Raw genomic sequence first — 26,631 nt, forward strand, 5'->3', positions numbered from 1 at the left:
AATCATCACCAGCTGCTATTGACAATCCAGGACAAAAAAAACAATCGCTGTGCATGAAAACTTCTAAAAGAGAAGGGAAATCAAACATCTGGAGAGACGCAGTCTCTTAAGGAAGTAGCTGAGGATTAAACATGCATGAATTTCCAGTCGTATAGAGCCAAATCAATGAGAATTATTCAGAATGCGGTATTAGAGATTTCTTTAAAACATTGCCATCAGCAAATCATCAGAAGCCAGCTCCTGTTTTATTAACAGTGAGGTGTTAGCTTCCAAGGAGTGCTCGGCAGCATCGTAATAAAAAAATAAATTTTTAATGCCTTTTTTTTTTTTAAATGGCTCTCCGCTTGTCTGTGTAGAACACTGCCGCACCTGCCTCAAATTCAGTTTTAAACACTTAGTTGGGAGTAGGGACTTGAGTGAAGGAGAAGTTAGGCACAGAGTAGAGTTCTCAGAGTCTCTCTGCCCGTGCTAATCTACTGGTGTAAAGAAGTGGAGTGAAACCAACTCAGGTCTCTTGTCTTTTCACTTCCCCTCCCACCCCCATCCCCAAAATGATTGATAGAAGACAAGAGTTAATAGGGAGCCACAAAATCTTTTCAGTCAGTAAAGATAAGGAACATGTCCTTTTGTAGCTTGTCTTTGCTACCAGCGGGTAACCCCAATCATCTCAGAGTCTTGTTTAAGGGAAACATAAGTGCACACAACATGCTTCTAACTGTCTTAGGGATTTACCACCACAGAGCTGAGCACCTCACAATCTTGAATGCATTTATCCTCACAACACTCTCTGAGGTAGGGCAGTGCTATGAGCACCATTTTATAGAGGGGGGAGCTGAGGTGCAGAGTGGCTGAGGCCCAGATTCCTGAAGGTATTTCAGTGTTGCTCTGTTTGGTGCTGGAAGGCCCCAGGGTTGAGCATCACACCGCCTAACTTCTGGGTGCCTAGGAAATCACAGGAACAACACTCTGATCCACAAAGCTTGAGTGAGGCGCCTAGGCTTCCTACCCAATGACGAGGGGAGAGGCTCCTTAGAATGCCATCCACAGTAGGCAGGAAGCCCCTGGAAGATGCTGACTAGGGAGGTGTACTAAGCTCTGCCTTTCTCCTGGAGTTTGGCCACCCTAAAGTCCCAGCTGCAATGAGGCATCTTTCTCTGCTTAGTTCCCATTGATGGATTGCTATCCCCTGAAGCCAGGCACTGTCTTGTGGGAAAAAGAGGAAGAGAAGGTGGTGGTGGTGATGCCCATCATCTAACTTTTAGCCCCATGGTTAGAGAACTCACCTGGGATGTGAGAGACGCATAGGGTGACCCGATATTTGGGGCTTAGTGTTATATAGGTGCCTATTGCCCCCTCACCCCCGTCCCGCTTTTTCATACTTGCTGTCTGGTCATCCCAGAGACGCACCCTCTCAGCCAGCAGGCAGGGGGAAAGGATTTGAATGGGCGTCGCCTACATTTCAGGACAGCACTGTAACCACTGAACTATGGGATATTCTGAGGTGGGGCTTCTTCAGTCTCCTGTTGAAGCTGTTCTGCTACAGGTAAATAATGAGTGATCAGAGCAGAGGAACTGGACCCGGGATCTCCCACATGGGTACCCTCACCGCTGGACTACAGAGTCTTTCTCCCTGCCTGTGCCCAATGACCATCCCACTGTGGATAAATACTTAAATAGTCATTGTGCCAGAAAGAGAACGGGAGTTTTACCATGACTGACTCATCTTTCTACATGTTCTGAGTCATCCTTTTCCCCTTCCATTTCCATTGCCAACCCCCAGGACTTTTCATAAGTCTGTGTCTCTCCATTATGTAGTCCACGTTTTGCCCCTCCTCCACACTTGGCAGGAGATAATCACATTCAATGTTCCCTAGGCTGCCACAATTCAGGATTTTTCTGAAATGAAACCCCTAATGGCAGTGAACACCGGCCTATGCATTCCTAGTGGATTCTTCAACTCTTTGAGAGTATGTCTACATGGCAAGCAGGATCCCATAGCAGCGAATCTCAGAGGCTGGGTCTATAGACTCAGGTTCACAGGGCTCACTCTATGGCACTAAAAATAGCTGTGTAAATGGCTGGGCTCGAGCTCGAGGTCGTGCGCTGAAGCCCACCCCCTTTCCTAGGCTTCAGAGCCCGATTCCAAATGTCTACACCGCTATTTTTAGTGCTATAGCATGAGCCCCGTGAGCCCGAGTCTATCAACCCAGCCTCTGAGATTTGCTGCTGCAGGATCATGCTGATGTGTTAGGTGTATCCCGAGTGGCTTAACAATGCATCTGGGAGATTAAACAATTCCTTGAACTGCACTGTCCACTGTGCCTCATTGCCTAACTTAACCCCCTCCTCCCCAAGATCATTGAGTTTTGCAGCTTCCGGTTTGTATTTTAGGGCAGCCTAAAAGAAAATCCTCCGTGTAATCAATTACAGTCCCCTCCTTTTTTCTTCTTTCTTTACCTTACATCGCGTCTGGAGAGACCTTACGACTGTCTGAACCCCGTGATGGTCATAGACTGGAGCATTATTACTTAGACAAGGAACGTAACTAATTTACTGCAAAGGCAAGTTCAGAGGGAAGCTTTAAAATAAGTATCCGAACTCACGGCCCTTTCATCTCCCGGCTTGTTGTTTAGTACCAAGCAAGATCAGAGTGGCATTTCAGAAAGATGGATAGCAAACCCACCCAAAATGACAGCAGTCCAGCCCATTGCATGGCACGCTATTGAGTGGCGCCTAGGCACTGCACCCTCGTTCAGAAAACAGCGCTCTTCTTGCTGAGCCGTACTGACTTCCTCGCATCGCGCTATAAACTACATTTGACTTGAGTAGTGACCCAGAAACGGACCGAAATGAATGAAGAGACTAGCAATGGAATGTGTGGGTTTGAGAAGCAAAAGCCTCTTTCGCATTGTAAAGCGAGTCTCATGGAAGGTAAGTTTCCCCAAATGCTGCTATCACTTAAACTGTCGGCCCGTTTCTGGCTGTTGGCATGTACAGGCGCATGCCACAAGCGCACAGCCAGCGGTAGGAATGTGGGGTGAAGTTAGCCTGCCTGATTCTGGCCCTTTTAGAGCACCATAGAGATGCCATTGCACAGGCTGTCCCAGCAAGAGCCACCCAGCACCTAATGAGGCATGGCCTAGGAGTCTGGAGGGCTCTGCACATGCTCCCTGACATAGCAACGTCTGAGCTGCTCCGATTACCCTTACCCCTAGTAACAGCATGGGGCAGCCGTGCCCTGTTCTTTGATAGAAGACAGTAGTAAACTGAGGCTGCCTTTGCAGTGTGTATATTTGCCATGTGGGAGCTTGGGAGGTGGTACTTTCTTCGTACTTGATAGAATTTGGTGAGATAACTTTACCTTTCCAGGCAAGCCTCGGGAAATGAATTGGAGCAGGTGATGCTGTGAGTCACGCAGCAGAGGGAATCCCAGTTGAACTTTGCCTTTGATAGTGTAGTCTCCTTCACACACGTTCTTACCTTGGGACATTACAGACTTAACCCACAGCTATCATGCCTCGGGGTCTGACACTTTCAGTGGTGCTGAGGGTCTATAGCTTCCGCTGTCTTCATTTGGAGTCATGGGCGATCAGCACCTCTGACTATCAGCCTGTTCTGTATTTAGGTGCTTAACTTTAGACACACAAGTTTGAAAACATGGGCCTGGTTAGGTTATGTCAATCCTATGACTGCACCTCCACCCAAAGATACTCTAACCAACAAACTGATACTTGTCCTCACAGCATCCTTAACCAGATATGAGTCAGATTCTGCTCCCATTTAAGCCAATGGAAAATTTTCCTTTGACTTTAGTGGGAGCAGGATTTGGACCCATTGTATGCACTTGTATTGGAAGAGAGTTCCTCTTCCATCTAGGCATTTAGGACCTGACTCAAACATCAATGGAAGGATCCTGAAATGCCCTTATACCTTGTTTGTCAATGTTATCTGAGGGCCTACTGCAGACTTAGTTCCCAGATTTAATCCCGTGCTGGAATCTTCCCTTGTTCTGATCACTTTTTAGAGAAATCAAAACCTATAGCAATAGACAATAATGAGAAATGTATCTGTAAACATACAAAGATTGAAAGAAATCTCTTTAATCTTATTATTAATGCAAAATTGAATAGTGGGCTTTCATATAAAAATAAAGATACTTTACACTGATCTAGCCCCTTAATTCTCCTCTTACCTCTGGTACTTTCTGTCACTTGTGTTCTTTGTTTTGTCTGTCTAACCTACTTCTCTCACTCAGTTTTCCTTTATCCTTTCCTCTAGTCACTTCTTTTACTTTCTTTTTTCTGCAGCTCAGTGTTTTGTATTTCATTCTCTTTTTTCCATCCTCATTCATGTAATATTATCATTCTCTCTCTCTCTCTCTCTCTCTCTCTCTCTGTAAAGGTCTGAGTTTACTTCATTTTCTCTGCATCTGTTATGCTTTTCTTCTTCTGTATTTCTGTTTCTGGATCACTGGCCACTGCAGTGCTGCCTATTACAGAAGGCCAGGGAATTTACTTCTATACTTTCTGCAGGATTATCTAGCTGATGACAAATACAGCCCCATGATATTATCCAAAGCATTTAGACTGTACTGAGGAGAAAATAGATTCTTTTGAAGTAGGTATGCAGTCCCAACATGTCAGCTAATAAATAAGCTAGAAAGAAACCAAATTCAACTGGCAACTATTTTGTGCTTTGTTAGTAGTAGTACAACTATCCTTTTATTCTTGCCTAGGAAAGAAAAAGTTAATTCAAAGAGTCATTTTTGACATCTCTATCTGTATTAATGAGTGGCTGTGAAGGAGGCATTAGCGAGGAAAGAACATACTAATTTGTTCATTAGAATAGCGAGCATTGGGTCTAGGCTGCAGGATGATGGTCTGGTGCTTACTTTGCATGCAAGTGACACCTACTGACTGAGAGCATTTTTGAACTTTCTTTTTCTCCTGAAAAATAAAAATGATGAGTGTTCGGATAGGATCAGGAAGGAGGATGAGACTAAGGAGTGGCAAAAAGGAGGCTTTGAGTGCAAGTCAATCCAAATTTGTGTGTGTGTGTGTGTCTATACTGACAATGGTCAATTGACAAGAGCTGACAAAAGCTTATCCAAACCTAAATTCCCTTTCCTGCAAGGTGCTGAGTACCTCATGAATGGTGGTGAGCACCTTTACTTGCTATTAGAGCACTGGGTGAACACCTAAAAGTTGACATAATAAATGATCTGAGGAAGGCAGTCACTATCAGGTCCAAGGATGGGCATTCTGTCTATTAAAGCTTGTTTTGTGAATAAAACATAAACTCACCGGTAGAGTGATAAATGCTGCAGTATTTGTAATGATGATGGGTACCACATTTGACGCATGTTCTCAAACCTACATTATTAGTAGTAAATACTTGTATCATAAGAACACCTATAAGTGCCTGCCAAAAATAGCCTATGATGATCTAAATGGCCAAGAAAGGCAGAGGGCCTGATCCAACACCTATTTAAGACAATAAGAATCTTTTCATAAACCTCAATGAACATTGAATCAGAACCAGAGAAATTAAGTGACTAGTCCAAGTTCCCATCAGAAGTCTGTGCCAGAACCAAGAATTGAACTTGGATCCCGTGAGTGCTAGTCCAGCCTTGACTACAAAACCATCCTGCCTCCCCCTATTGACAGACTGTGCGCCAAATTAGGGGTATGATTTCAGTACCACTTTAAGTCAGTCTAGTGGCTTCATGGAAATCATCTGAGTTCGCTGTATAAAATGTAGATTCATAAGTCACTTCCTGGATCCTTGAAGATCCTGTAGCCCCAAAGGTGTGACACTCTCTGGGGGTTCTTTTCTTTGTCCCTTAGTTTTTCTTTGCTTTCCATAGTGGAGTAAAAGTGGCATCTTGAGCAAATGCGGTGCTCAAATTTGGAAGTTAATATTTACAACTGTAACATTTTAAAACCAACAGACAACATAAAAAACGTGTTGCTATGGTGATGTGATTACGGCATTTGTTTATTGCATTTGGATTTTACATTACCAATACAACATATGGGCCAAAACAGAAACATTACAGTTCTTCCTGGGGAGCTCAGCAAGCCCTTCCTTCGAACGAGACATGACGGACTGGCAGTATGTTTCTTTCCAGTATCCAATCAAAGCAAAGAGTGGGGGACATTCTCTGGCTTGTGTTATGTGGGAGGTCAGACTAGATTATCCTAGCGGGCCCAACTCTCACTTGCCAGAAGTGTCATGTATAATAAGAGATTGAATCAGGAGTGGGGCCAGGTGGTGATCATCAAGTGTAGGACCCAAACCTCCAGGTTTCTAGTCTTAGTTTTCCTATTGACTTGCTGTGTGCCTGCAGATAAAAGAATAACTCGCTATTTAGGAAAGTACTTAAGCACATGCTTACATCCATATGACTTCAGCATGTGCTGTGTTTTAAGTCTGTGTTTCAGAGCTTTCCTGAAACAAGATGTCTATGCTTCCATTTGCCCATTTCTGGAATGGCTAAATAGCTACCTGCCTCATCTTAAAGTTCATAAATTCCATTCGACTTGAAGTCCGGATTCTAATGAGCCATCCTGCATACGGTTAAAGTGATAGGCTGTAAAAACAAACAGAAATCCTTTTTGTCAATGCATTCTCTTCTACAGAGAAGAAAGGACCAAAGAAACGACTTCAGTTATTACTGGAGGAGAAGAGCAATTCATTGTACTTTAGGATTCAGATAGAAAGAGGGTGAATTTTGGATGGCAAGGAAAGTTTTTCATGTTGGGGCGGCCAAATCCTTTTGCAGGACATGTATCTAATAGCCCCCCTTCACCTGCATCATGGACACTGCACGTTAAATAGCCTCATGTTTAACAGCTGCACAAAACGGCCTGTTCTCTGTGACTGAGATCAGTCAAGTTGAAAGGATTATATTCTTTCCATTTGGTTTCCCAAAACTAAATAAGATCTTGTTAAGGTTTCTGCTGTGCATTAAGAAAAACGCAGAGCAGGAGAAAAAAAGAATGAAGGATTCATTCCTTTGAACTTGTGAAGATAAGACCATGTTTTAATGAGGAATGAGATGGATACTTCAGAAGGGAACTGCAGTACTGTAAATGGGTTTGAAAAAAGACACTGTAATAGAACACCAGATATTATTACCGGGTACAGTGCATCTGAGACACATCCCAGGAATCATCAAGGTCACATTTTGTAAACAAATTTTTGCATCTAGATGTGCTGCAATTTGCTACATGCTCAGAACTATAGATGGCAGATTTATAATCCATACATGCTAGTTTTTTTTCTCTCATTTCCATATCCCCGAAGAAGGATCTGATTATGTTTAATATTTCAGAGTCACTCATCCAACTAGACAATAGAATAATTCTATAACCCAGAATGACAAATCTTTTGATGAGACTGGGCTCTGGTTAAAAATATTTGATAAGCTCCTTTCTCTTTCATTTTATTTCAAAAATATTCTAATTGTAGTGCAGTTGTCTAATAAAAACCTAGTATTTGCAGATCAGCTCTTTTAATATCTTTCAAACTATCATTATCAGCAAACCAGATATAGAGAGATCTTTATACTGTAAGTCTGTGATACATAAAATGAGCGGAGGCTATTCTTTGAATGAGAAAAGACTATGTAACTTCTGATTTAAATACCATAATATATTATCACTCCGTAAATGCAAGAGAAATTTTGTAGTGTCTCATCCATTTTATAGTCTACTATTGAAACAAAGCAGTAATTAACTGGGAAAAGGGAAAAACTAATAATTTGGGAGTACGTTATAATGATAAAGCTTAGAGGGCAATAGGTGATTTGATAGGAACAGGATTTAAAAGTGGACTGCCTTGCCTGAGCCTCCTGTGTATTCACATACTCACTCTTTGTCCCCGCACTGTAATCGAATCCAGTGCCGTGGGAATGCCATGTGCTTGGACCATCTCCAGTAGTACTAACTTCAGCAGGTAGCTGTTGTAATAAGAGAAGTGAGCCCAGGCTAAAAGACCCATCTGAGCTCCAGTTGAGCTCCAGTGGAGCTCAGAATCTGAAGCTGCAACTGGCTCCAAATTTCGCAGATAGCCACTAAATGGATGGGAAAATAACCTCCTAGATGCAAATACTCGATGTCCAAGATCCAGATCCACAATTTGCTTCTTGAAACCAAAGTTATATGTTATCCACATCTCAGCAGTTTGACTGAGTGTGAGGTGGTGTGAGGTGATCAGTGATCAGAGGCTATCGGGCTCTCAGGTACAGAGTACTTCTGAAAATCAAAATGGTGGATGGCTGGAGGCCAAACCAACAAGCTACAATGCTCACAAGAAAATGGGGATTGAAGTATCCAGATTTTCCTAAAATGATTTGGCCCATCTCTGCTTTAAAGTGCAATGCGATTATGATTCATCTAACTCACAGACCATATTAATGTTATCTAATCAGCCCTGCTTATTCAATTAAGAAGATGTGCTATTTCTCTTGGTGAATTGACAGGTGGTGCTTCTCAGATATGAATATCAGTCATTTTCCCCCTTCAGTCATGCACTGATTCCCATTTATCAAAATGACAGCCAGCCAGCGTGCCTCTCGAAATGTACTAATGAAATTAGCTGGAATCAATACTCCATTCAAAGTAACAAGATTAAGCCTATTGGAAAGTAGGTTTAATTTAATCTTTCTGACTGAAGATGACACTGTTTCAGAAGGGCCTGATTTCTGACAGAACCTGAGGTTGATCAGCACTGATCAGTGTCCTATACTTGTTGACCAGGTACACTTGCTATGAAAAATAAAACACTAGGGAAAATAATGCCGACAAATGTCTACAGTAGTGACACCGTTCAACGTTATCATAGATGTTATGACAAGGAGTTAGGAGACTTAGTACAAAACCTCATGAGAACTCCAAATTGCATCAGATTCTGGGCCAAATTATGCTCATATTTACACCATTGCCAGCCCCCATTGACTGCACTGGTGCAGAATTTAGGCCAATATTTCTAGGTGGCACTTACATTCCTCTGAAAGAATAATTCATATAGGCCCTAATTCAGCATGGTACTTAAGCATGTGCATAAATTTAAGCTCATGAGCAAGCCCACTGACATGAGTGAGACTACACACAGTTTTTAAATTGGCTGTGTGCTTAAATGCCTTCCTGAATTGGGGCCTTAACCCTCAACCCTCCCCTGTGAATTATTGTACCTATTTTATGGTGGAGAAACTGAGGTCAGCGGCAAAATGAGCACTAGAACGTCTCTACCAAATTGCTCACCAAACTGTCATCAATGGCGTGATGTGAGATCTCACACATCTCACCACTGGATCAGTGACTCCATTCAGACAGGGCAGAGATAATATTGCTGGTTTGAAGGCAGCAGCAGCTGGAAAAATCAATGGGATTTATAGCTACCAGCCTGAGTGAGAGAGTACAACTGCCACTGGTAACGCAGATAGACGTGACTTCCGAATGTTACATTCTGGGCTGCTCCTTGCATGCGCATACAGGGCAACTGTGCCCATGAGAGAGGTCTTTCCTTTGCACCTGGCAAGAGTGTGTGATCTTTTGTCTTTGGGAACGTGGTACAGTTAACCCTGCCATTGTCCCCTCCAGGTTGGATTGCTGTAATGCACCGTGTGTGGGGCTACATGTCAAGGCCACTCAGGAACTGATGCTTGGTGCTGCTGCTGCTTTCCTAAGGAGCCCTAAATGGCACAGGATCCAGGCCCAAATTCTTAAAGGTATGTAGGTGCCTCAATACCGTCGAGGATCTGGGCCCTGGTTACTAGATTGACCATCTCTTTCCCTGTGCCGTACCAGCACAGATGAGATCAATAGAGAAGCTCCCTCCTTGTGAGAGGGAGAGCGCTGCTGGCAGAATGTTCTGCATAAGGGCTCCTTTGATTTGGAATTCATTCTCCTGCTAGTTCTGCCAATGCCTGGATCTGTTAGCCTGAGGGCCTGCTGCACGGCCTATCTTTTCTCCAGGGCATTTGGTAAGGATTGACTGAAGGTCTATAAAGTAGAGAAGGTATGATTGATTGATCACAGTCAAAAAAGGGAGTAATTTCTTAGGAAGGTCTGAGTCAGGATTTCAGCAGCTACAGGATCACGGTAAACAAGAGTCCCGGGTGTGGTGATAGGCAGATTTACAAAGGAGATGTGTGGAGACCAGGGCCGGTGCAAGGATGTTTCACACCCTAGGCGAAACTTCCACCTTGTGCCCTCCCCGAGCCCTGCGGCAGCTCCCTGGCCCCACCTCCCCGGCCCTGAGGCGCCCACCCGCGGCACCTCCCCCCTCCCCCCCCCCGCGGCAGCTGCCCACCCCCCTGGCCCGGGGAACCATGCGACAGCTCCCCACCCCAGCTCACCTCTGTTCCGCCCCCTCCCCGAGCCCTGCAGTAGCTTCCCCACCCCCGCGCTGAGGCACCCCCCCCGCAGCAGCTCCCCACTCCTCCTCCCCGCCCTAAGGCGCCCCCCCCCGTCAGCTCTCCCCCCAGACCGGGGAGCCGTGCGGCAGCTCCCCGCCCCAGCTCACCTCTGCTCCACCTCCTTCCCTGAGCACACCGTCGCTGCTCCGTTTCTCCTGCCTTCCAGGCTTGCGGCGCCAATCAGCTGATTGGCGCCGCAAGCCTGGGAGGCGGGAGAAGCGGAGCAGGGACGGCGTGCTCAGGGAAGGAGGTGGAGCAGAGGTGAGCTGGGGCTGGGAGTTCCCCTGCGTGCTGCCCTCACCCTTACTTGCTGCAGGTGGCCCTCCCTGCACCCCCCTGCCCCAGCTCCCTCCGCCTAAATGCTGACGACGACCGGGGTGGCCGAAGATCCGGCTGCTGCGGTCGCCGCCGAAGAAAATGGCCCCCCCCAAATGCTAGTGCCCTAGGCGACCGCCTAGGTCACCTAATAGGTTGCACCGGCCCTGGTGAGACTGTTGTACTAAGGCATGACTGAACAGATCTGCCCAGCTAGGCTCTGAGATGGATCTTTTTACATTTGCATATTTCTGATCAAGTCTGTACGATGATTAGTTGTAATACCCGCCCCCCCCCCTTTGACTGTTTACATGTGGGTGTATGTTGATTTTGCATGGATTAAGAGGGAAAGATGAATCTCAACATGTTTCCACTCCAATTATACAAAAATCCAGCCTCGCACAGGTTGTGTAATGCCCTGCATTCTATGGTCCTTTGTGCTACCTCTCCAGAAAGTCCTTATTCTAATTGCAGAGTGCCTGTACACTTTGTCAGCAGCTTGGGCCCTGAAATGAATCATGCTTTCATTACAATTCACTGAGAATTGTTTTCTCCTTAACAACCTTCCCCTGCCCAGACTATTTCCAAACCCAGACCCCAGTGAAGTTAACTGCCTCACATGAGTAAATCCTCTGTAGATGCTGTCCCATGTCAGCCTCAATGCCCACTCCTTCACCTGTCTGAGCAGCTTATAATAATCCATTCTCCCGACAAGTGCTGACAGCAGCAGCTCTGTTAGTCTGGGCCCATTGAAGTGCATATGGTGGCTAATTAAAAAGAAAAATGAGCTCAATGCTGTTCACTATGTGCTGAGTTAAATCTTAAGTGAACTTATAAACAACACCCTTAGTGCCCTTAGTTCCCCTCACTTGTCTTGATTATTTGAGAAGCATATGCTGTGGGGTGACTGCCTCGGTTTTATACTGTTGGAAAGATGATCATCTCAAGAGCACTGAGCGGAAACAGCTTGAGTTACGAAGTTGTTTCCATACGGCTTGTGAAGAAGCTCTGCTGTTAAGGTTGTCAGTAGCTTTGTCATTGAATCTTATTTTATTTGGTCCCTTTATAGCAGTGATTTCTCAGCCTGGAGCTCTTGAGGTGCATACAGCATTTGGGGGTTCCACATCCCACACTCCCAGGGTATATTTACACTGCAGCATGAGCCCATCCCCCCTTCTGTCTATACACACAATGTCGCAGTCCCTGGCTCAGATCCACAGTCGTAGGCTCCTGTCGGGGTGGAGGGTTTGAACCCAAGTCAAGCCAGGACCTGGGGTTCAAGTCCGATTGCATTACAGAGTAGATGCAGAGCCCCTGACTTGGGTCCAGGGAGTTTGTCAAAAGTATCCCACAATCTTTCTGGGCCAACCTCCTCTGTCCTCTTTCCCAAGAATCACCAATTGACTCCAGGGAAACTGAAGCCACCCCCCACTTGTTGTAGTGCAGCAGCTCGCCGAGTCAGCATTTAACCTTTCCATTGCTTTCTGACTGATGAGCTGTAAATGCCCCATCGGAGACCCTTCTGTGTTTGCAATGGAGACTAAGCAGGGGTGAAAGTAGAAATAGGGACTTATCTGTACAGGGCTGGGTTGGGGCCGGCTCTGGCCCCCGGAAGGGGCAGGGCCTCAGGCAGAAGGGATGGGATGGGGGGTCAGAGCCAGCCCCGGCCCGCCCTGTACCGGTAAGTGCCCTCCCTGCTGGGGTAGCAGCAGCAGCCAGGGGCTCCGGCAGCAGTTTAAAGGGCCCAGGGCTCAGACACTGCTACGGCTCCTGCACTTTAAACCTCTGCCGGAGCCCCCAACTGCCACTGCTATCCCAGGGCTCCGGCAACAGGGCTCCAGGGGCCATTTAAAGGGCCCAGGACTCCCACTGCTTCTACCGCCCCAGCCCTTTAAATAGCCCCCGGAGCCCTGGGGTAGCGGCGGCGGGGCTCCAGCAGCTATTTAAAGGGCCCAGGGCAGTAGAGGCAGTGGGAGCCCTGGCCCTTTAAATAACCCCCGGAGCCCTGCTGCCGCTACCCCAGGGCTCCAGCAGTGGGGTTCTGGCGGCAATTTAAAGGGCCTGGGGCTCCAGTCGCTGCTAGGAGCCGCAGGTCCTTTAAATTGCTGCCTGGAGAAGCTGGGCCACCCTGGTACGGCGCACCGGCTCTTGCACAAGCAAGAGAAGTTCTTCAAAAGGTGCCTTCTCCATATTGCTGGCTTTGGTCGCTGGGAGCGCACAGACCAAAATGACTATTCGGCAGGATGTGTTAGTGGGCTGGTCAAATGTCCTGTCACGTGTAGGGCAGGCAGTCAAGTTTTCTCACACTGCACCCTGGTCAAAAGGCTACGTTTGGGGAGGGTGCTAGGGTGATGTCCCGACATTTGTATCATGATACTGCATCTGTGTGTGGTGCTACAGAGTTGTGATGATGCAATTTCCACTATACAACCTCACTTTGCAAAGACTTATGAATGTGTTTAACTTTACACATTGCATGGAGTCCAATCAATTTCAAAAGGACTAACCCACAGTGCAGAAAATTAAGCAACATCAGAAGCCTTTGCAACATCTGGATAGGAGGTGGACCTCTGCAACCTCTTTCAGCGGTGTGGAGACACAGAAGGTGGCTGATTGTCATTGCTTTGTGGAGCGTCACTGATTGATTTCATTTTCACTTTCCCGTCTAAGTGTGAGTCAGCACATTCTTTAGTGAATATGTTTAACTGAATTTTCCTAACTGACATTCAATATCCACCAGCATACTTACCTTTGTTATATATTCATTGAGGATTCAAAAGTATAGTGTGCATCCAGGGGTGAAAGTAACTTACAGGACTTACCGGTACTGCCGGAGTCCTGAGGTGGGCGTGGCCTCATCCTGAAGAGGTGGGGCCTCTCAAGATTTAAAGGCCCTGGGGCACCAGCTGTGGCTGGGAGCCCCAGGGCCTTTAAATCAACCCGGGGCTCCCAGCTGCAGAGGTGGCTGGGAGCCCCCGGGGCTCAGGGGCAAATTAAAGGGCCTGGGACTCCGGCCACTACGGTGCTCCGGGCCCTTTAAATCTCCACCACAGCTCCGGCTGCTGGAGCTGCGGGTGGGATTTAAAGGGCCCGGAGCGCCTGCCGCTGCGGGGAGCCCCGAGCCCTTTAAATCCCGGCCCCGGCCCAGCCGCCAGAGCCACGGGTAAGATTTAAAGGGCTCTAGGCCGCCCGCAGCCGCGGGAGCTCTGAGCTCTTTAAATCCCGGCCCCAGCCCAGCCGCCGAAGCCGTGGGCAGGATTTAAAGGGCTCGGAGCCCAGCGCCGTTTAAATCCCCACCGCGGAAGCCGGTGCAGTCCGGCACGGTGTACTGGCTCTTGCTGGTACGCCGGACTGTACCGTACCGGCTTACTTTCACCTCTGTGTGCACTACATCCATACAAAAGACACAGTCACTGCCCCAAAGAGTTGACATTCTAAGGGTCTGAATTTGAACTACTCAGTATGAAATAGGCGATAACTGAAAAACGTATCTAAAGTGTGCATTTCCAGGATTTTGTGGTCTTTTGAGAGGTAGTGTGGCCCAGTGGATCGGGTATTGTACTGGGACTCAGAAGATGTAGGTTCTTTTCCTGGCTGTGCTCCTGGGTGACCTTGGGCCCCTGTGCCTCAGTTTCCCCACCTTTAAAATGAGGGTTGGGGGAAAGGGGAAGGAGATTTATCATCTTTGTAAAGCACGTGCTTTAAGTGAAATCTACAGCTGAAAAATCCTCAATATTATTTTGTCAAAGATTAATCTTTACTTCATAGACGTGTTTAAGCATGAGAATGTATTTAAATGTGCAACTGAGCAAAGGCCCAAAAGATAGGTGAGTTCATGGGAAAACTCGCTCTTTAATAGTAACTAACAAGGGCCAGTACAACAAAAGCAGACCCAGTTTTCTCGGGTTTTTTATGACAGCTTGTTTCTATAGACTATGGATTTCCAGACATCACAGAATAGCTGATAATGGCTTCAGCTAATAGATCATAAATGGCAAAGGACTGCACAAATTAGCTCATCATCTTAAAAATCAATAGCATAGAGGCTGTGTGTTCCAAATAGTGACAGAACTAATCTGAGGATGTTGCCCGATTCAGCAACTGAATGGAAATACCATTACAGAACCAGATGCTTCCCTACCATTCTCCCCCCTCCCCTTTTTCTCTTTTTTTGCAAGCCGTTCATATTCTATCGGTGCTAACAACTGCAACTAATTCTTCTGTGTATCTGAAGTCCCTCGAAATGAAGAGAGGCACCAAAATAAAGAATTAGCAACATGGTAAATATTACGCCACCAGGGTTAAGTTTGGCCCTGGTCTTACCCAAACAGGGGAGTAAGATTTCTTTACCACCTATTTCCATTTGCTTGTCTCAGTAAGATCTTGTGTTCAGGTCTGGAACATAACCTAGTCTCATTGCAAGCAACTGGGTAGGTAGGGAGCCATAGAAGGGTGAGGAATGAGGAACCTTTGGCTAGCTTAGCCAGCCAGATGTAAACGAGGAAAAATAAATGGCATTCTTTCAAGGGCTGCGGTAGTTACATCTGATGGAGTACAAGGGAATGATGGGACACATTGTGTCTCAGAGGGGCACCTCAGCATCACAGTGCCAACTAGAGCTTCTCTTGAGGCAGTGCAATTTAGCCCTGGTCTACACTGGGCAGGGGAGAATCGACCTAAGATATGCAACTTCAGCTATGAGAATAGCGTAGCTGAAGTCGACGTATTTAGGTCGACTTACCTCCCATCCTCACAGCACTGAGTCGACTGCTGCCACTCCCCCATCGACTCCACTTGCGCCTCTAGCGGCGGTGGTGTACCAGAGTTGACGGGAGAGCGCTTGGGGATCGATTTATTGTGTCTAGACTAGACACGATAAATCGACCCCTGATAGAATGATCGTTACCCGCCGATCCGGCGGGTAGTGTAGACCTGCCCACATCACTCCTTGCTGAAGGCTATGTCTGGAGGCACAATATAACCCTAAAGTAACTTGCTGATTAACAAGAATCCATCCCGGCCGTGGGGTAGAGTGCCACTCCACCACATCGTAGGCCTGGTATTAAAAGCAGATTTGACAATCACAGAGACTTGATTTTGCACCATTATCCTAAAGTTCACTGCATCATTGGTTTAACACCACTTGAGCAGTGTGGTCAACTGGGCTGATGATAATCTCCAGTCCACCGGAGTGACTGCAGATGTGATCAACATCAGAACCTAGCCTATCCGTTTTCCAGGGACAGCAGGGAAATCTGCTAAATTCACATGTATGAGATAGTGAGAGCAATGCATGGAATTCTACTCCATCTACAAGAATAACTCCAGCACTCGTCATCATACAGTGCCTCAGACAATTTATCTGGGATTCTCTCTCTCTCTCTCTCCATACTTTACACATTAGTTGTTTTTTCCTCACTGATCCCTGTGCTGTCACATTACTCCCAGCAGTCTACTTCAAGAACAGAAGTGAGTTTCATTATCATAGCAAAATTGCAGTATGAGAGAGATAGGTGACAGCCTCACAGAATCAGGGGAGGGAGAGAGGGGAGAAAGAAACTGAGTCCATTGTAAATATCAAAAATAAAGCACTTTAATACAAGATCCCCCAAGGAATCCATTAATTTGACTCACAAAATCCCACTAACAATAATCATGGGAAATCATCCCTACTACCTAAAATCTACTTCTAAAGGCCAGACAGAATCAGGCAAAAAATCCTTGTGGTGAGATGCAAGCTTCATTAAGTACTGAGTTGCTATGCTCTGGAGAGCAGCTTTATAGTTCCTTAGCTCCACCCCCTCTTGGTTCCATCCAGTCATTTCCCTCCACCTCAGTGTTATTCCCCTCCCCCTCCATTGTGTGTGTGTGCGTGTGTGTGTAAAAAAAAAAACAAAAAACAAAAGTAAAAAAAAAACCAAAAAACAACATTCCACCTTACTTGCTCTGGATTGGAAGAAGAGGCCACCAATAACAAACCATCCAAGGGAAAACAAAATCAGAACAAATCAAGCTAACTAATATTTTACAGTTTTCCACTCTCCACTGGGAAGTTCCAGAGCTGTTTTCCTTGCAGTACTGCATTCTAGCTCCAGGCGGTGCTGTATAAAAGTATAAATAGCACCACTTACCACACCCCTTGCTTTCAGGGATCTAACATGGAGTCAAGCAGATGCTGTGGGTTCTCCTGCTTCCAGAGAAAACTATCAAAAAACACTGCCTTAAGGTAAGAATGTCCTCTTAGTCTCTGTTCTTTAGACCAAATGGAGATGCTAGCTCTGCAGCTCTCTTTGAATTAACCCTTCCAGGGTTTGATTTCTTAGCTTTCTCTGTTTCCAGTGGCAACTTGCACGGTCACAATTGTCCTTGAGAGTATTTAAAAGGACCTCCTGATTATGGGCACAAGCATACCGTCTTTAGAGGCTGACTAGCAACTAGCATGTTATTCCATGAATAGTTCCACTGAAAGTAGTGAGGAGGAGTTTGAGTAAGGACAGCAGAATCTGGCCCTGAGAGAAGCTTGTTTGAGGACAAATGACTCTTGTGCAACCAGTGTATTTTCTCCTGGCACGCCAATCCTGACAGGTTGATGGCACGCTATTGCCACATTCGGGTATGCTTCTGAGCTGGTGCAAATTGAACATTCAGGTCTTGTGGCTTAGGTACTGGGCTAGGATTCAGGAGAAAAGGCTTCAATAATGCCCGACTCCTTTGCAGACCTCCTGGGCAATCCCTGGTGACTTGTTTAATCTTTCTGTGCCTCTCTTCCAGCCCATAAACAGGGATAATTGCCTCCAATCCCTTTTCTATTTAAATTGTAAACTCGGGTGGGGAGTGTCTCTTTCTGTGTGCCTGCACAGTGCCTAACACAATAGGGCTGATTTTTGAAGTATTTAGGCATTACTATACTACTACTACTACTATTAACCACTCCTGTCAAAAGCAAAAGAGGGTCCTGTGGCACCTTTAAGACTAACAGAAGTATTGGGAGCATAAGCTTTCGTGGGTAAGAACCTCACTTCTTCAGATGCAAGTAATGGAAATCTCCAGAGGCAGGTATAAATCAGACTCCTGTCAAGACATTAAACAATCAGAGCATTAAAGCCTGAGGACAAATCAAGAAGTCCACCTGACAAAATTGTGGTCACAAAAGGTCAAGAGACTCTTTAGAATTTATCAGGTGACCTTTTTTCACCCCTCTATCAATCAGCTTTATTCTCCTTTAGTTGGCCCCATAGAGCTGTTTTCCTATAGTTATCCTTGGCATCTAGAGTTCCTTCAAACATTTCAGCGGCTAGGAAACAAAACATTACGAACATGAATAAATTATGCTTATACCTGGCACTGAAGCCTGCAGCTCAGATAAATTATTAGTGGGGTTTTTTGAGAGACAAACCTTCTCTCAGAAATCATTGTCTTTAATGTAGTGATGGGTTCTGATTTAGCTTTCCTATAATGTCACTTTTTCCCTTGCATATTCTGCTCAGGCCGTGAACCTGAGTGCATATTTAAATGCTTCACAATACATTAGTATTAAAAATGTATCAGTTATTTTCCTTTCCACAGTGCCTAGTGCACTTACATGCATCTTGAACCAGATGCATTATCCAATCACTAACTGGTTTGGCAGGCTTTTTAAAAAAATAAAAAATGAAGCCATTTTGAGAATCAAAACAAAACATCTTCATTGGAGCCAGAGTACATGAATCAGCATTAAAACCAAACTAGGACTCTTTTTTAATGTTCATTTAAGTGTTCCAGCAAAATGCTCAGACATGGTTGTTTGCTAGCATGGGTATCAATAACATACCCACAGTAAAGCTAAATTGGTCAAAACAGCAGGAACAAGTGGACAAGTACTAAGAAGGACTTGAAACAATGTAAGATTAAACTAAATCTACATGCCCTGTATAGCTTTCTAACTATGGTCTCCTTTCATAAGCTAGTAATAGCTCCCTGGGGGGGTGCACATAACACAGCCTGTAATTTCTTTCCTCGCCCCAAAATTACACTTAGCTTGAATCTAGGAAATAGCTTTTCTTTACTTGAAGTTAAAATGTAGGATAAAAAGGGTAATTGAGGATCATTCTAGTAGCTCGGAGACACCTTATTTTAAAACTCACAAGGCTGGATTGTGCCATGTCTGCACAGCCCTGCACTGGGACCATTGGATGAACTGCAGCAGCTCAAGGAGCGATTGGGGAGAGCTAGAATCCCTCCCTGAGCATCCCATTGCACAGGGGATGTGCTGGTTGCAACACTGGGGCCCTGCTGTCCCCCATTTCAAGGATGATCGCTCGTTTCAATCTCAGCGTTATCTACATTCCACGCAAATATATCCCCTGGCTTTTATTTCTAGAATGTATTTATGCTGGAGGTAAAGAATTGTGAAGCTTACGCCACCACTTTACGGCCCGCTCCATTTTCAAGAGAATCCAGGCTGCCTGAATCAAATGAGACACCAGGAGCCCTGAGAACATTAAAAGCCATTTAAAGCTATTCTGCTTCCATCTTTTACTGCGGCACTCACTGCTGGTGAGAATGAAGGCTGCGGGGGAGAATGTTAATGTAATGAATATTCATTAAATGATGTTACTCTTGCTCACAATGGGTCCCATCAGGTTCCTCCAACAATGGAGGATGCTCTTTGGAAGTTTTTTTGCTTGTTGGTGTTTAATGACTTTATGTAGCTCAGAAGGAGCTTAAGGGGTAGTTATAGACTTCCTAGTTAGGCGTTGTATAAAGGTTTTATCAGCATGAGTTGTGATGGGTGCATTGTGCCCAAGTGGTGACATTATGAATGAGTTATGCAGATCCTTTGAGCAGCAGGAGTTTCAAAAACTAGGCTGTTCGCCTGAAATTAAGTTCAGTGTTCTAAAAAATAAGCTAAAAATATAGGTGATGTGCCACAGATGTTGCTTCTCAGGGCTGTCCCTAAGCACAAGTAAGAGGACTAGTTATTTGAGTATTCACATTGCATTAGCAACAAGTCTGAGGGCTAGTTACTGGCAAGAGTGGGTGGTGGTGCTCTACTCAAGCTCTTGGTAGATATGTCTGCTGAAAATGGTAAATAGAGAAATATTTACCAGTGTTGGCATTTAAAGTGGCGTCATTGGGTTTCAGGGACAACATGCTTTTGAAATGATTTGCACAGTTCACAACTCTTCCTGAGCTGTGGCTTCAGGCAGACATCGGGAGTTGATGCTACTGCATCCCATTCATTCAGAAGCTTTTTTTTTCTTTTTTTCCCCAACCATAATATTTGTTAAATGAGAGCTTAAATTCTGCAGAAACTGATGGGACCATTAGAAAAGTTCTAATACAGTGTACCAGGTTAGTCCAGGCAGCTGATTTTTCCCCAGTCCAACAGTGGGGCTTATAAATTGCACACCCAAGTCTCCAACCCCTTGGCTGTCAGTGATTCTAGAGAAAAAAGGCCCATTAGCTCTGACAGCTAGCTTTCTCCTTGGGGTCCCACTTATCTGAAGTTAGGGTGACCAGATAGCAAAGGTGAAAAATCGGGAAAGGGGGTGGGGGGTAATTGGCACCTATATAAGACAAAGCCCCAAATATCGGGACTGTCCCTATAAAATCGGGACATCTGGTCACCCTGTCTGAAGTCTGGTGCTGGGTCTTTGGTCCTGCTGGTTTCCATATTGCCTTGTGAAAGGGCGCAGCTGAGACATGCAGTTAGCAAGGTGATAAGTATACTATACAGCTGATTTAAAGTTAAAGACTATACTTGGGCAGTCAATTAATCGCAGTTAATGCATGTGATTAACGCAAAACAAATAAACTAGATTAAAAAATTGTTGTGACTAATCGCAGTTTTAATCGCACTGTTAAACAATAGTAGAATACCAATTTAAATTTATTATAAATATTTTGGATATTTTACTACATTTTCAAATATATTTATTTCAATTACAACATAGAATACAAAGTGTTCGGTGCTCACTTAATATTATTATTTTTTATTACAAATATTTGCACTGTAAAAAAAACCCCCAACAAATAGTATTGTTCAATTCACCTCATACAAGGCCACTCAGTCCTACTTCTTGTTCAGCCAATTGCTAAGACAAGCAAATTTGTTTACATTTATGGAAGATAATGCTGCCCGCTTCTTATTTACAATGTCACCTGAAAGTGAGAACAAGTATTTGCATGGCACTTTTGTAGCTGGCATTGCAAGGTATTTACATGCCAGATATGCTAAACATTCACGTACCCCTTCATGCTTCGATTTGTAGGCTCTAAAGTTTTACACTGTTTTGTTTTTGAGTGCAGTTACGTAAAAACAAATCTACATTTGTAAGTTGCGCTTTCATGATAAAGAGATTGCACTACAGTACTTGTATCAGGTGAATTGAAAAATACTATTTCTTTTGCTTATCTTTTTGCAGTGCAAATATTTGTAATAAAAATAATAATATAAAGTGAACATTGTACACTTTGTGTTGTGTTGTAATTGAAATCAAAATATTTGAAAATGTAGAAAAACCTCCAAAAACATTTATAATACATTTAAACTGGTATTCTATTATTGTTTAACAGTGTGATTAAAACTGCAATTAATTGTGACTATACCTTTCATTACTTGGACTCTCCTAGCAGCTTATCAAGGCAAGTCAGGGCTGAAGAAACAAAACATTATGTTACATGGGGTTTACATGGACATTGGCTCACGTTTTGGCGGACCGATCATTTTCCATTAGGTTTAGCTGAATTTTTCAGTGATTGAGGTCTCTAAGGCCAGTGCTGTCTCTACAATGAGAATATATTTTGCTGTTGGGATCTACCTATTATGGGAGATAATATGGCAATCTTGAAGCATTATTAATGGTTGAATTGCTGTGTAGCACCCAGTCATTCACTGCCCACAGCAGGCAGCCATAGGTCAAATTGCGGGCAGGCAATATTTAATCCAACTCTACAATCCAAAGTACATTTATTTTAGGGAAATATGAGACAACATACAATTTGCTCTGGTGAATAAATAAAGTGACTGGGGTTTATTTACTAAGCTCTTTCAGTAAACTTTAGGTTAGTATTTCAATGCCCGTGGAATGATCAAGCTGAATCAACACTAAGGACATTGTGTGAAGAGCTTCAGGACCTAATAAAACTCAGGAATGTGCAACATGGTGGCAGATGAAATTAATATAGAGAGAAGGGCAAGATAATGGCACATCTTGTAAGCTATTTTTGTGTAGCGATGAGTTCCAAATTAATTGTGATTTCCACGGGGGTGAGCTCAATAAGCATAGCAGTGGTTCAGTAAGCAAGTAGATGGGTAAACTGTATTATGAAAAGGTTAGACTATTTTGAGAGAGAGAAAAGGTGAGTGAGGTAATATCGTTTACTGGACAAACTATTGGTGAAAGAGAAGCTTTCAAGCTCCACAGAGCTCCTCTTCAGAATATTCTTCATAGAATGTTTTATGATATTTATTTGTGCAATGTATCTAATGGATCATTTTTAAAGGACCTAGCACTGAAATAGCAAAGGTTATAAAAACACAGCAGGGCTGTTGATCAGTTCTACATCCTATTTTAGATGTGATCGTATTCTGGCTGATTGTGAAGGTGTTCAAGACATATGTTACAAATGGAGTTATGCAGACAGGGAGCTGTGGGGAATGGGAACAGCTGGAGGCTTCTGCATGGATCCTTGGAGGTCAACGAGGTTTAAAGGTGATCCCATGGCCTTTCCCATGGGGAGGAAGACTCTGCCTTCCTGATTGGGGGAACACACAAGGGGATCCACACAGGATCTCCCTCCTGAGCTCCCTCCCATGGCTTTTACTGCAGAAGGCAATGATCTGACCCCACCCCCCATAATAATTAGTAGCAGAGTGGACTGAGTATTCTGACCCCAATTCAGCCAGGTAACTAAACCTAATGTGCTTAGCCCCACTCATGTGTTTAAAGTTAGGCACTAGAATTGGTCAAATTTTTTCAAAGAAACATTTTAAATAAACGGCCTTTTTGGAAACGGGAAATGTGAGTGAACATTTTTCATTTTGTAGAAATTTGGGTGGTTTTTTTTGGGGGGGGGGGAGTTCATTTTGTGTTTTACAAAACCCCAAACTGATTTTTTTTTTCATTTTTGTATATTGTCTTTTGCCCCACCTTTTTCAGTGGCAAAAAATGGGAAGAAGACAGGAAAGAAGAGAAAAAAACGAGGGCAAAAGTTTTTGATTTAAAAAAAAGAATCTGTGATGAAAAATGTTGATTAAATTTTTTTTCCCATCTGTAAACAGAAAAATATTTTTCTGTTTTTCAAAATTTGTCACAAATAAAATTAAACTCTGGGCCAGAGGGCTCAGCATCTGGCAGGATTGAAGCCTAAAATACCTACCACTTTATAACAATGTTCAGTTGTTTCAGATGCTAACTAGGTCCTTTTCTTTTTCTAAACAGGGAACATGGGATCTGACTAATATTTTCCTGAAAAGCTAAAAGTGTCATCACCACAGACATGATTGTTTAAAAGATGCAGTTTTGTGCTTGATTAGCTCAGTATCATTATTTCATATCAAAAAGAAATTTGGCTGGGGATAAGTCTATAATATCCCAGGTGGAAAACTCACAGGTGGAATTTATATGTAATGTATCCGAAGATGCTCCCTGCATACATTTAAAATATATACTAGAACAGATAACAATAGAGAATTGTCACAATCAGATCTCTGGGCTAGTAGAACACGTGTACTCCTAAAATTCTCCCTAAAAGGCCTGAGGCAAAGCCCCTTGACATCAATGGGTGTCTTTCCATTGACTTCAGAGGGCTTGAGTCAGACCTATAGGGCGTTGTCTGTGCTTTGGAAATAACCCATGCCAGAGTTCATCATGGTGCTCCATTTTAAGGTTATATTACTGGAAAGAAGACAGTATAAAGCTTGTATGATACGTGGATAGGCTGCAGCCCATCTTTGGGGTGTGGGCTGTCTCTTAATAAGCACTCTTATAGTGTCTAAGACAACGGGACCCCAGTTGCCGTATAATTCAATAATAGTCCAATGAGTGTTTTACCACTGACTTTAATGATTGCTATGACCGCTCGTAATATTTATTTGCGAGATGCTTCCCATTCTAAAACTAAGCTCCTTGTAATCCTCCTTTTTGGTAACTGAAAAATTGTTCTCTGCTCCCTGTATTCCAGCTCTGCCCCTGACACAATCCCTTTTTCTTATACTGTCAAGCTTTTTACTGTACTCAATTCCAGCCCCCTCTTGCGCCCCTGCCCCCCACGTGAATGGTCATTTTGAGTGATCTGCCTCCAACACTTCCAGAATGGAGCTGGAGTCTATTAAGATTTAAAGAGATCTAATGCAAGCAGACAGGCAATAGTGGGGATTTAATTTAGTGATAAAAAGAATGTAATCAAATCTCATCATGTGGACATAGAACCATTACCAGAATTGCAGATTGTTTTCATACTTCAATACCCTCTCCATTATGAAGCAATTAACTCTCTCATATTTTTTTAAAGAACAATAGCATTTGTTTCACATGATGCTTCTGCCTCTATTCAGATGTGCGCTACATGTTGGATGAATCTTTACTTTGTAAGAGGGTTCATATACTTCACGTGGTCACGACTCCACAAACTGTCTTTAATTTTGATATATAAAATAACTTAGATCATAATGTATGTTTTAGGGTCGCTTGTTTTAATGTGCAGTTTTTCAGTGGAATGATTGTTGCTTCTTCCGGAAGGAACCAGCTGTAAAAACTCTTCTGAGTGCTGCCCCCTCATTAGGTGGTATGGATTTAGCAAATGATTTTATTTCTTTGCCTTCATTTGCAATTGCCTCTGATAATCATGCTAAATCTAGATTACCAGCATGATTTGCATTAGCGGGTTTATGCTACCATTCTTTGAACATCTGGTGTAGTTCACAACTGCAAATGCCTGCCTTGGCCTTCCATTCTTTCCTTTAGCTCCTTTTTTATTCTTTTTGCAGCTCTTTGTACTAATCAGCAACAATCAGAGGAGAGAGCTGGTGTGCTGAGGAAGCACAATCTATACACTTTCAAGGGAGCATGGTGCTGTAATTCCCTCCGCGCTTGGAGAAATAAAATAATGACTGAAATTTACATTGACTCAAAGTGAACAAAAATTTACATTTTCTTAATACCAACCCTCCTGCCCCCCAAACAAAAACCTCAGCCACACTAGGATTACTACATTTTTAAAGTGCAGGAAAATTCAGATTGAATTGAGGGCATTCTTATAATTCAGTGTTGTAAGATGGGGGGCAGAGGGAAGAAGCCCTGGTGGTATTATTAACTTTAATAATTCCTGGGTCTCAACCAATATCTGCTATTAGCTTGTATTTTTTTTTAATTACTGCATTTATCTGAAGCCTTTCCTTGGAGGAGGGTTCCAAAGGGCTTTATAAACCATGATGAATGTTCCAGACTTTGTTTATAAGAGATGGGCAAGATGCAGGAATTATTGCTTGAAATTCTCTAGCTTGTGGTATGCACGAGGTCAGAGTAGATTATCTTAATGGTTTTAAAAACCTCTGGGGGACATCCTGACCCTATTAAACTCAATGGGAGTTTTGCTGTTGACTTCAGTAGGGCTAGGATTTTTCCCTATGTGTCTATTATTAACAGCTTATTTGTTATACTTGAAAAATGTGCTTAAGCGGTGTTTCTCAAACTGGGGTCGCTGCTTGTGTAGGGAAAGTCCCTGGTGGGCCAGTTTGTTTACCTGCCCCATCCACAGGTCCGGCTGATCGTGGTTCCAGGCCATTGTGAGCTGCTGGAAGCGGCGTGGGCCGAAGGACTTACTGGCCACTGCTTCTAGCAGTCCCCATTGGCCTGCAGCGGCGAACCGTGGTCAGTGGGAGCCGCGATCGGCTGGACCTGCGGATGGGGCAGGTAAACAAACCGGCCCGGCCCGCCAGGGGCTTTCCCTACACAAGCGGTGACTCCAGTTTGAGAAACACTGTGCTTAAGGAAGCACACAACACTACACAACCTGTTTGTGGAGAACTCCAGGGGGAAGCCCTGAGGGGAGCCTAAGAGGAATGCATGGAGAAAGTCAGCCAAGGGGCTGATGAGGAAGCAGATTATCTTCGACAGGAACAAATTGCCCTGTTAATAAATTAAAAAGGTAATATAGAAAGAGAGTCTAGAGTCTCTCTGCGGTCGGGGTTGATGTAGCCCCTCAATGCAGTGGGTGACCATCCTCAGCAGCAACCTCTACCCCAGCACTGCAATCCTAATCCTGACCCAGTGAGGGGGTCATGCGGGGTGACGGCATGCGGGCTGCTTGCCCCACACTCACCCCGCAGTGTTGGCTCCTGTCCTGTGGGGCTGGGCTCAGCTCCCCTCTCTGGAATGTTGTGCTCCGGCACACAGGATCGCATCACCATTCAGGTTTGATGGAGAAGTGGCCAGGCCAAATCTGTGTGAGTGGGGCTGCGACCTGGCGTGCAGGATCACTGTGCCACTCAGGTTTGGCCCAGCTGCCCCTCCATAAATCCTGAGTGGTGCTGCTATCCTGGGCACCAGGTTGCAGTGCGTGGAGTGGGGAGCTGCGCCCAGCCCCGCAGGACAGGAGCCACTGTTGTGGGGTGAGTGCTGTGGGTGGGCTTGTTCTTCAAATCCCCTTGCCCCCCCCCACACTCTGGGGCCTCCCCGGCTCCCCTGTGCACTGGGATGGAAATAAGGTTGCAGTGTTGGGGTGGAGAGTGCTGCTGAGGGTGGTTGGTGCCCCACCAGCAGTTTAATATAGCACACCCATTGAATCGGGTGGCTACAGCTGTGCCTGACCATAGACAACTGGAACTCCGAGAGAGAGAGAAGTTTATGTTTGCCTGGTTTTGCACCCTTGGTTTCATGGTTTCTGTGGGTGCAATTGAATGCGTGAAT

At 44.5% G+C, this 26,631-nt stretch overlaps 1 protein-coding gene across 10 annotated transcripts in view; it reads left to right on the top strand.

Annotated features, from left to right (window-relative positions):
• GALNT9 (polypeptide N-acetylgalactosaminyltransferase 9) overlaps nucleotides 1-26,631 on the top strand; it is a 903,908-nt gene that overhangs the window by 573,538 nt on the left and 303,739 nt on the right. For 5 of the 10 annotated variants that reach the window (XM_065568515.1, XM_065568512.1, XM_065568514.1 and 2 more), the window contains one exon: nucleotides 9,606-9,733. The exons of 3 other annotated variants lie outside the window; for them this stretch is intronic. In XM_065568515.1, coding sequence (XP_065424587.1) covers nucleotides 9,664-9,733 — 70 coding nt within the window. In that variant the 5' untranslated portion in view covers nucleotides 9,606-9,663. Of the gene's footprint in view, nucleotides 1-9,605; nucleotides 9,734-16,887; nucleotides 16,965-26,631 lie in introns of those variants that run through there. 2 more of the 10 variants (XM_065568521.1, XM_005299529.4) reach the window with 2 other exon arrangements.

This window comes from Chrysemys picta, chromosome 15 (genome assembly GCF_011386835.1).
Source record: "Chrysemys picta bellii isolate R12L10 chromosome 15, ASM1138683v2, whole genome shotgun sequence".
In the NCBI taxonomy this organism is placed as follows: domain Eukaryota; kingdom Metazoa; phylum Chordata; order Testudines; family Emydidae; genus Chrysemys; species Chrysemys picta.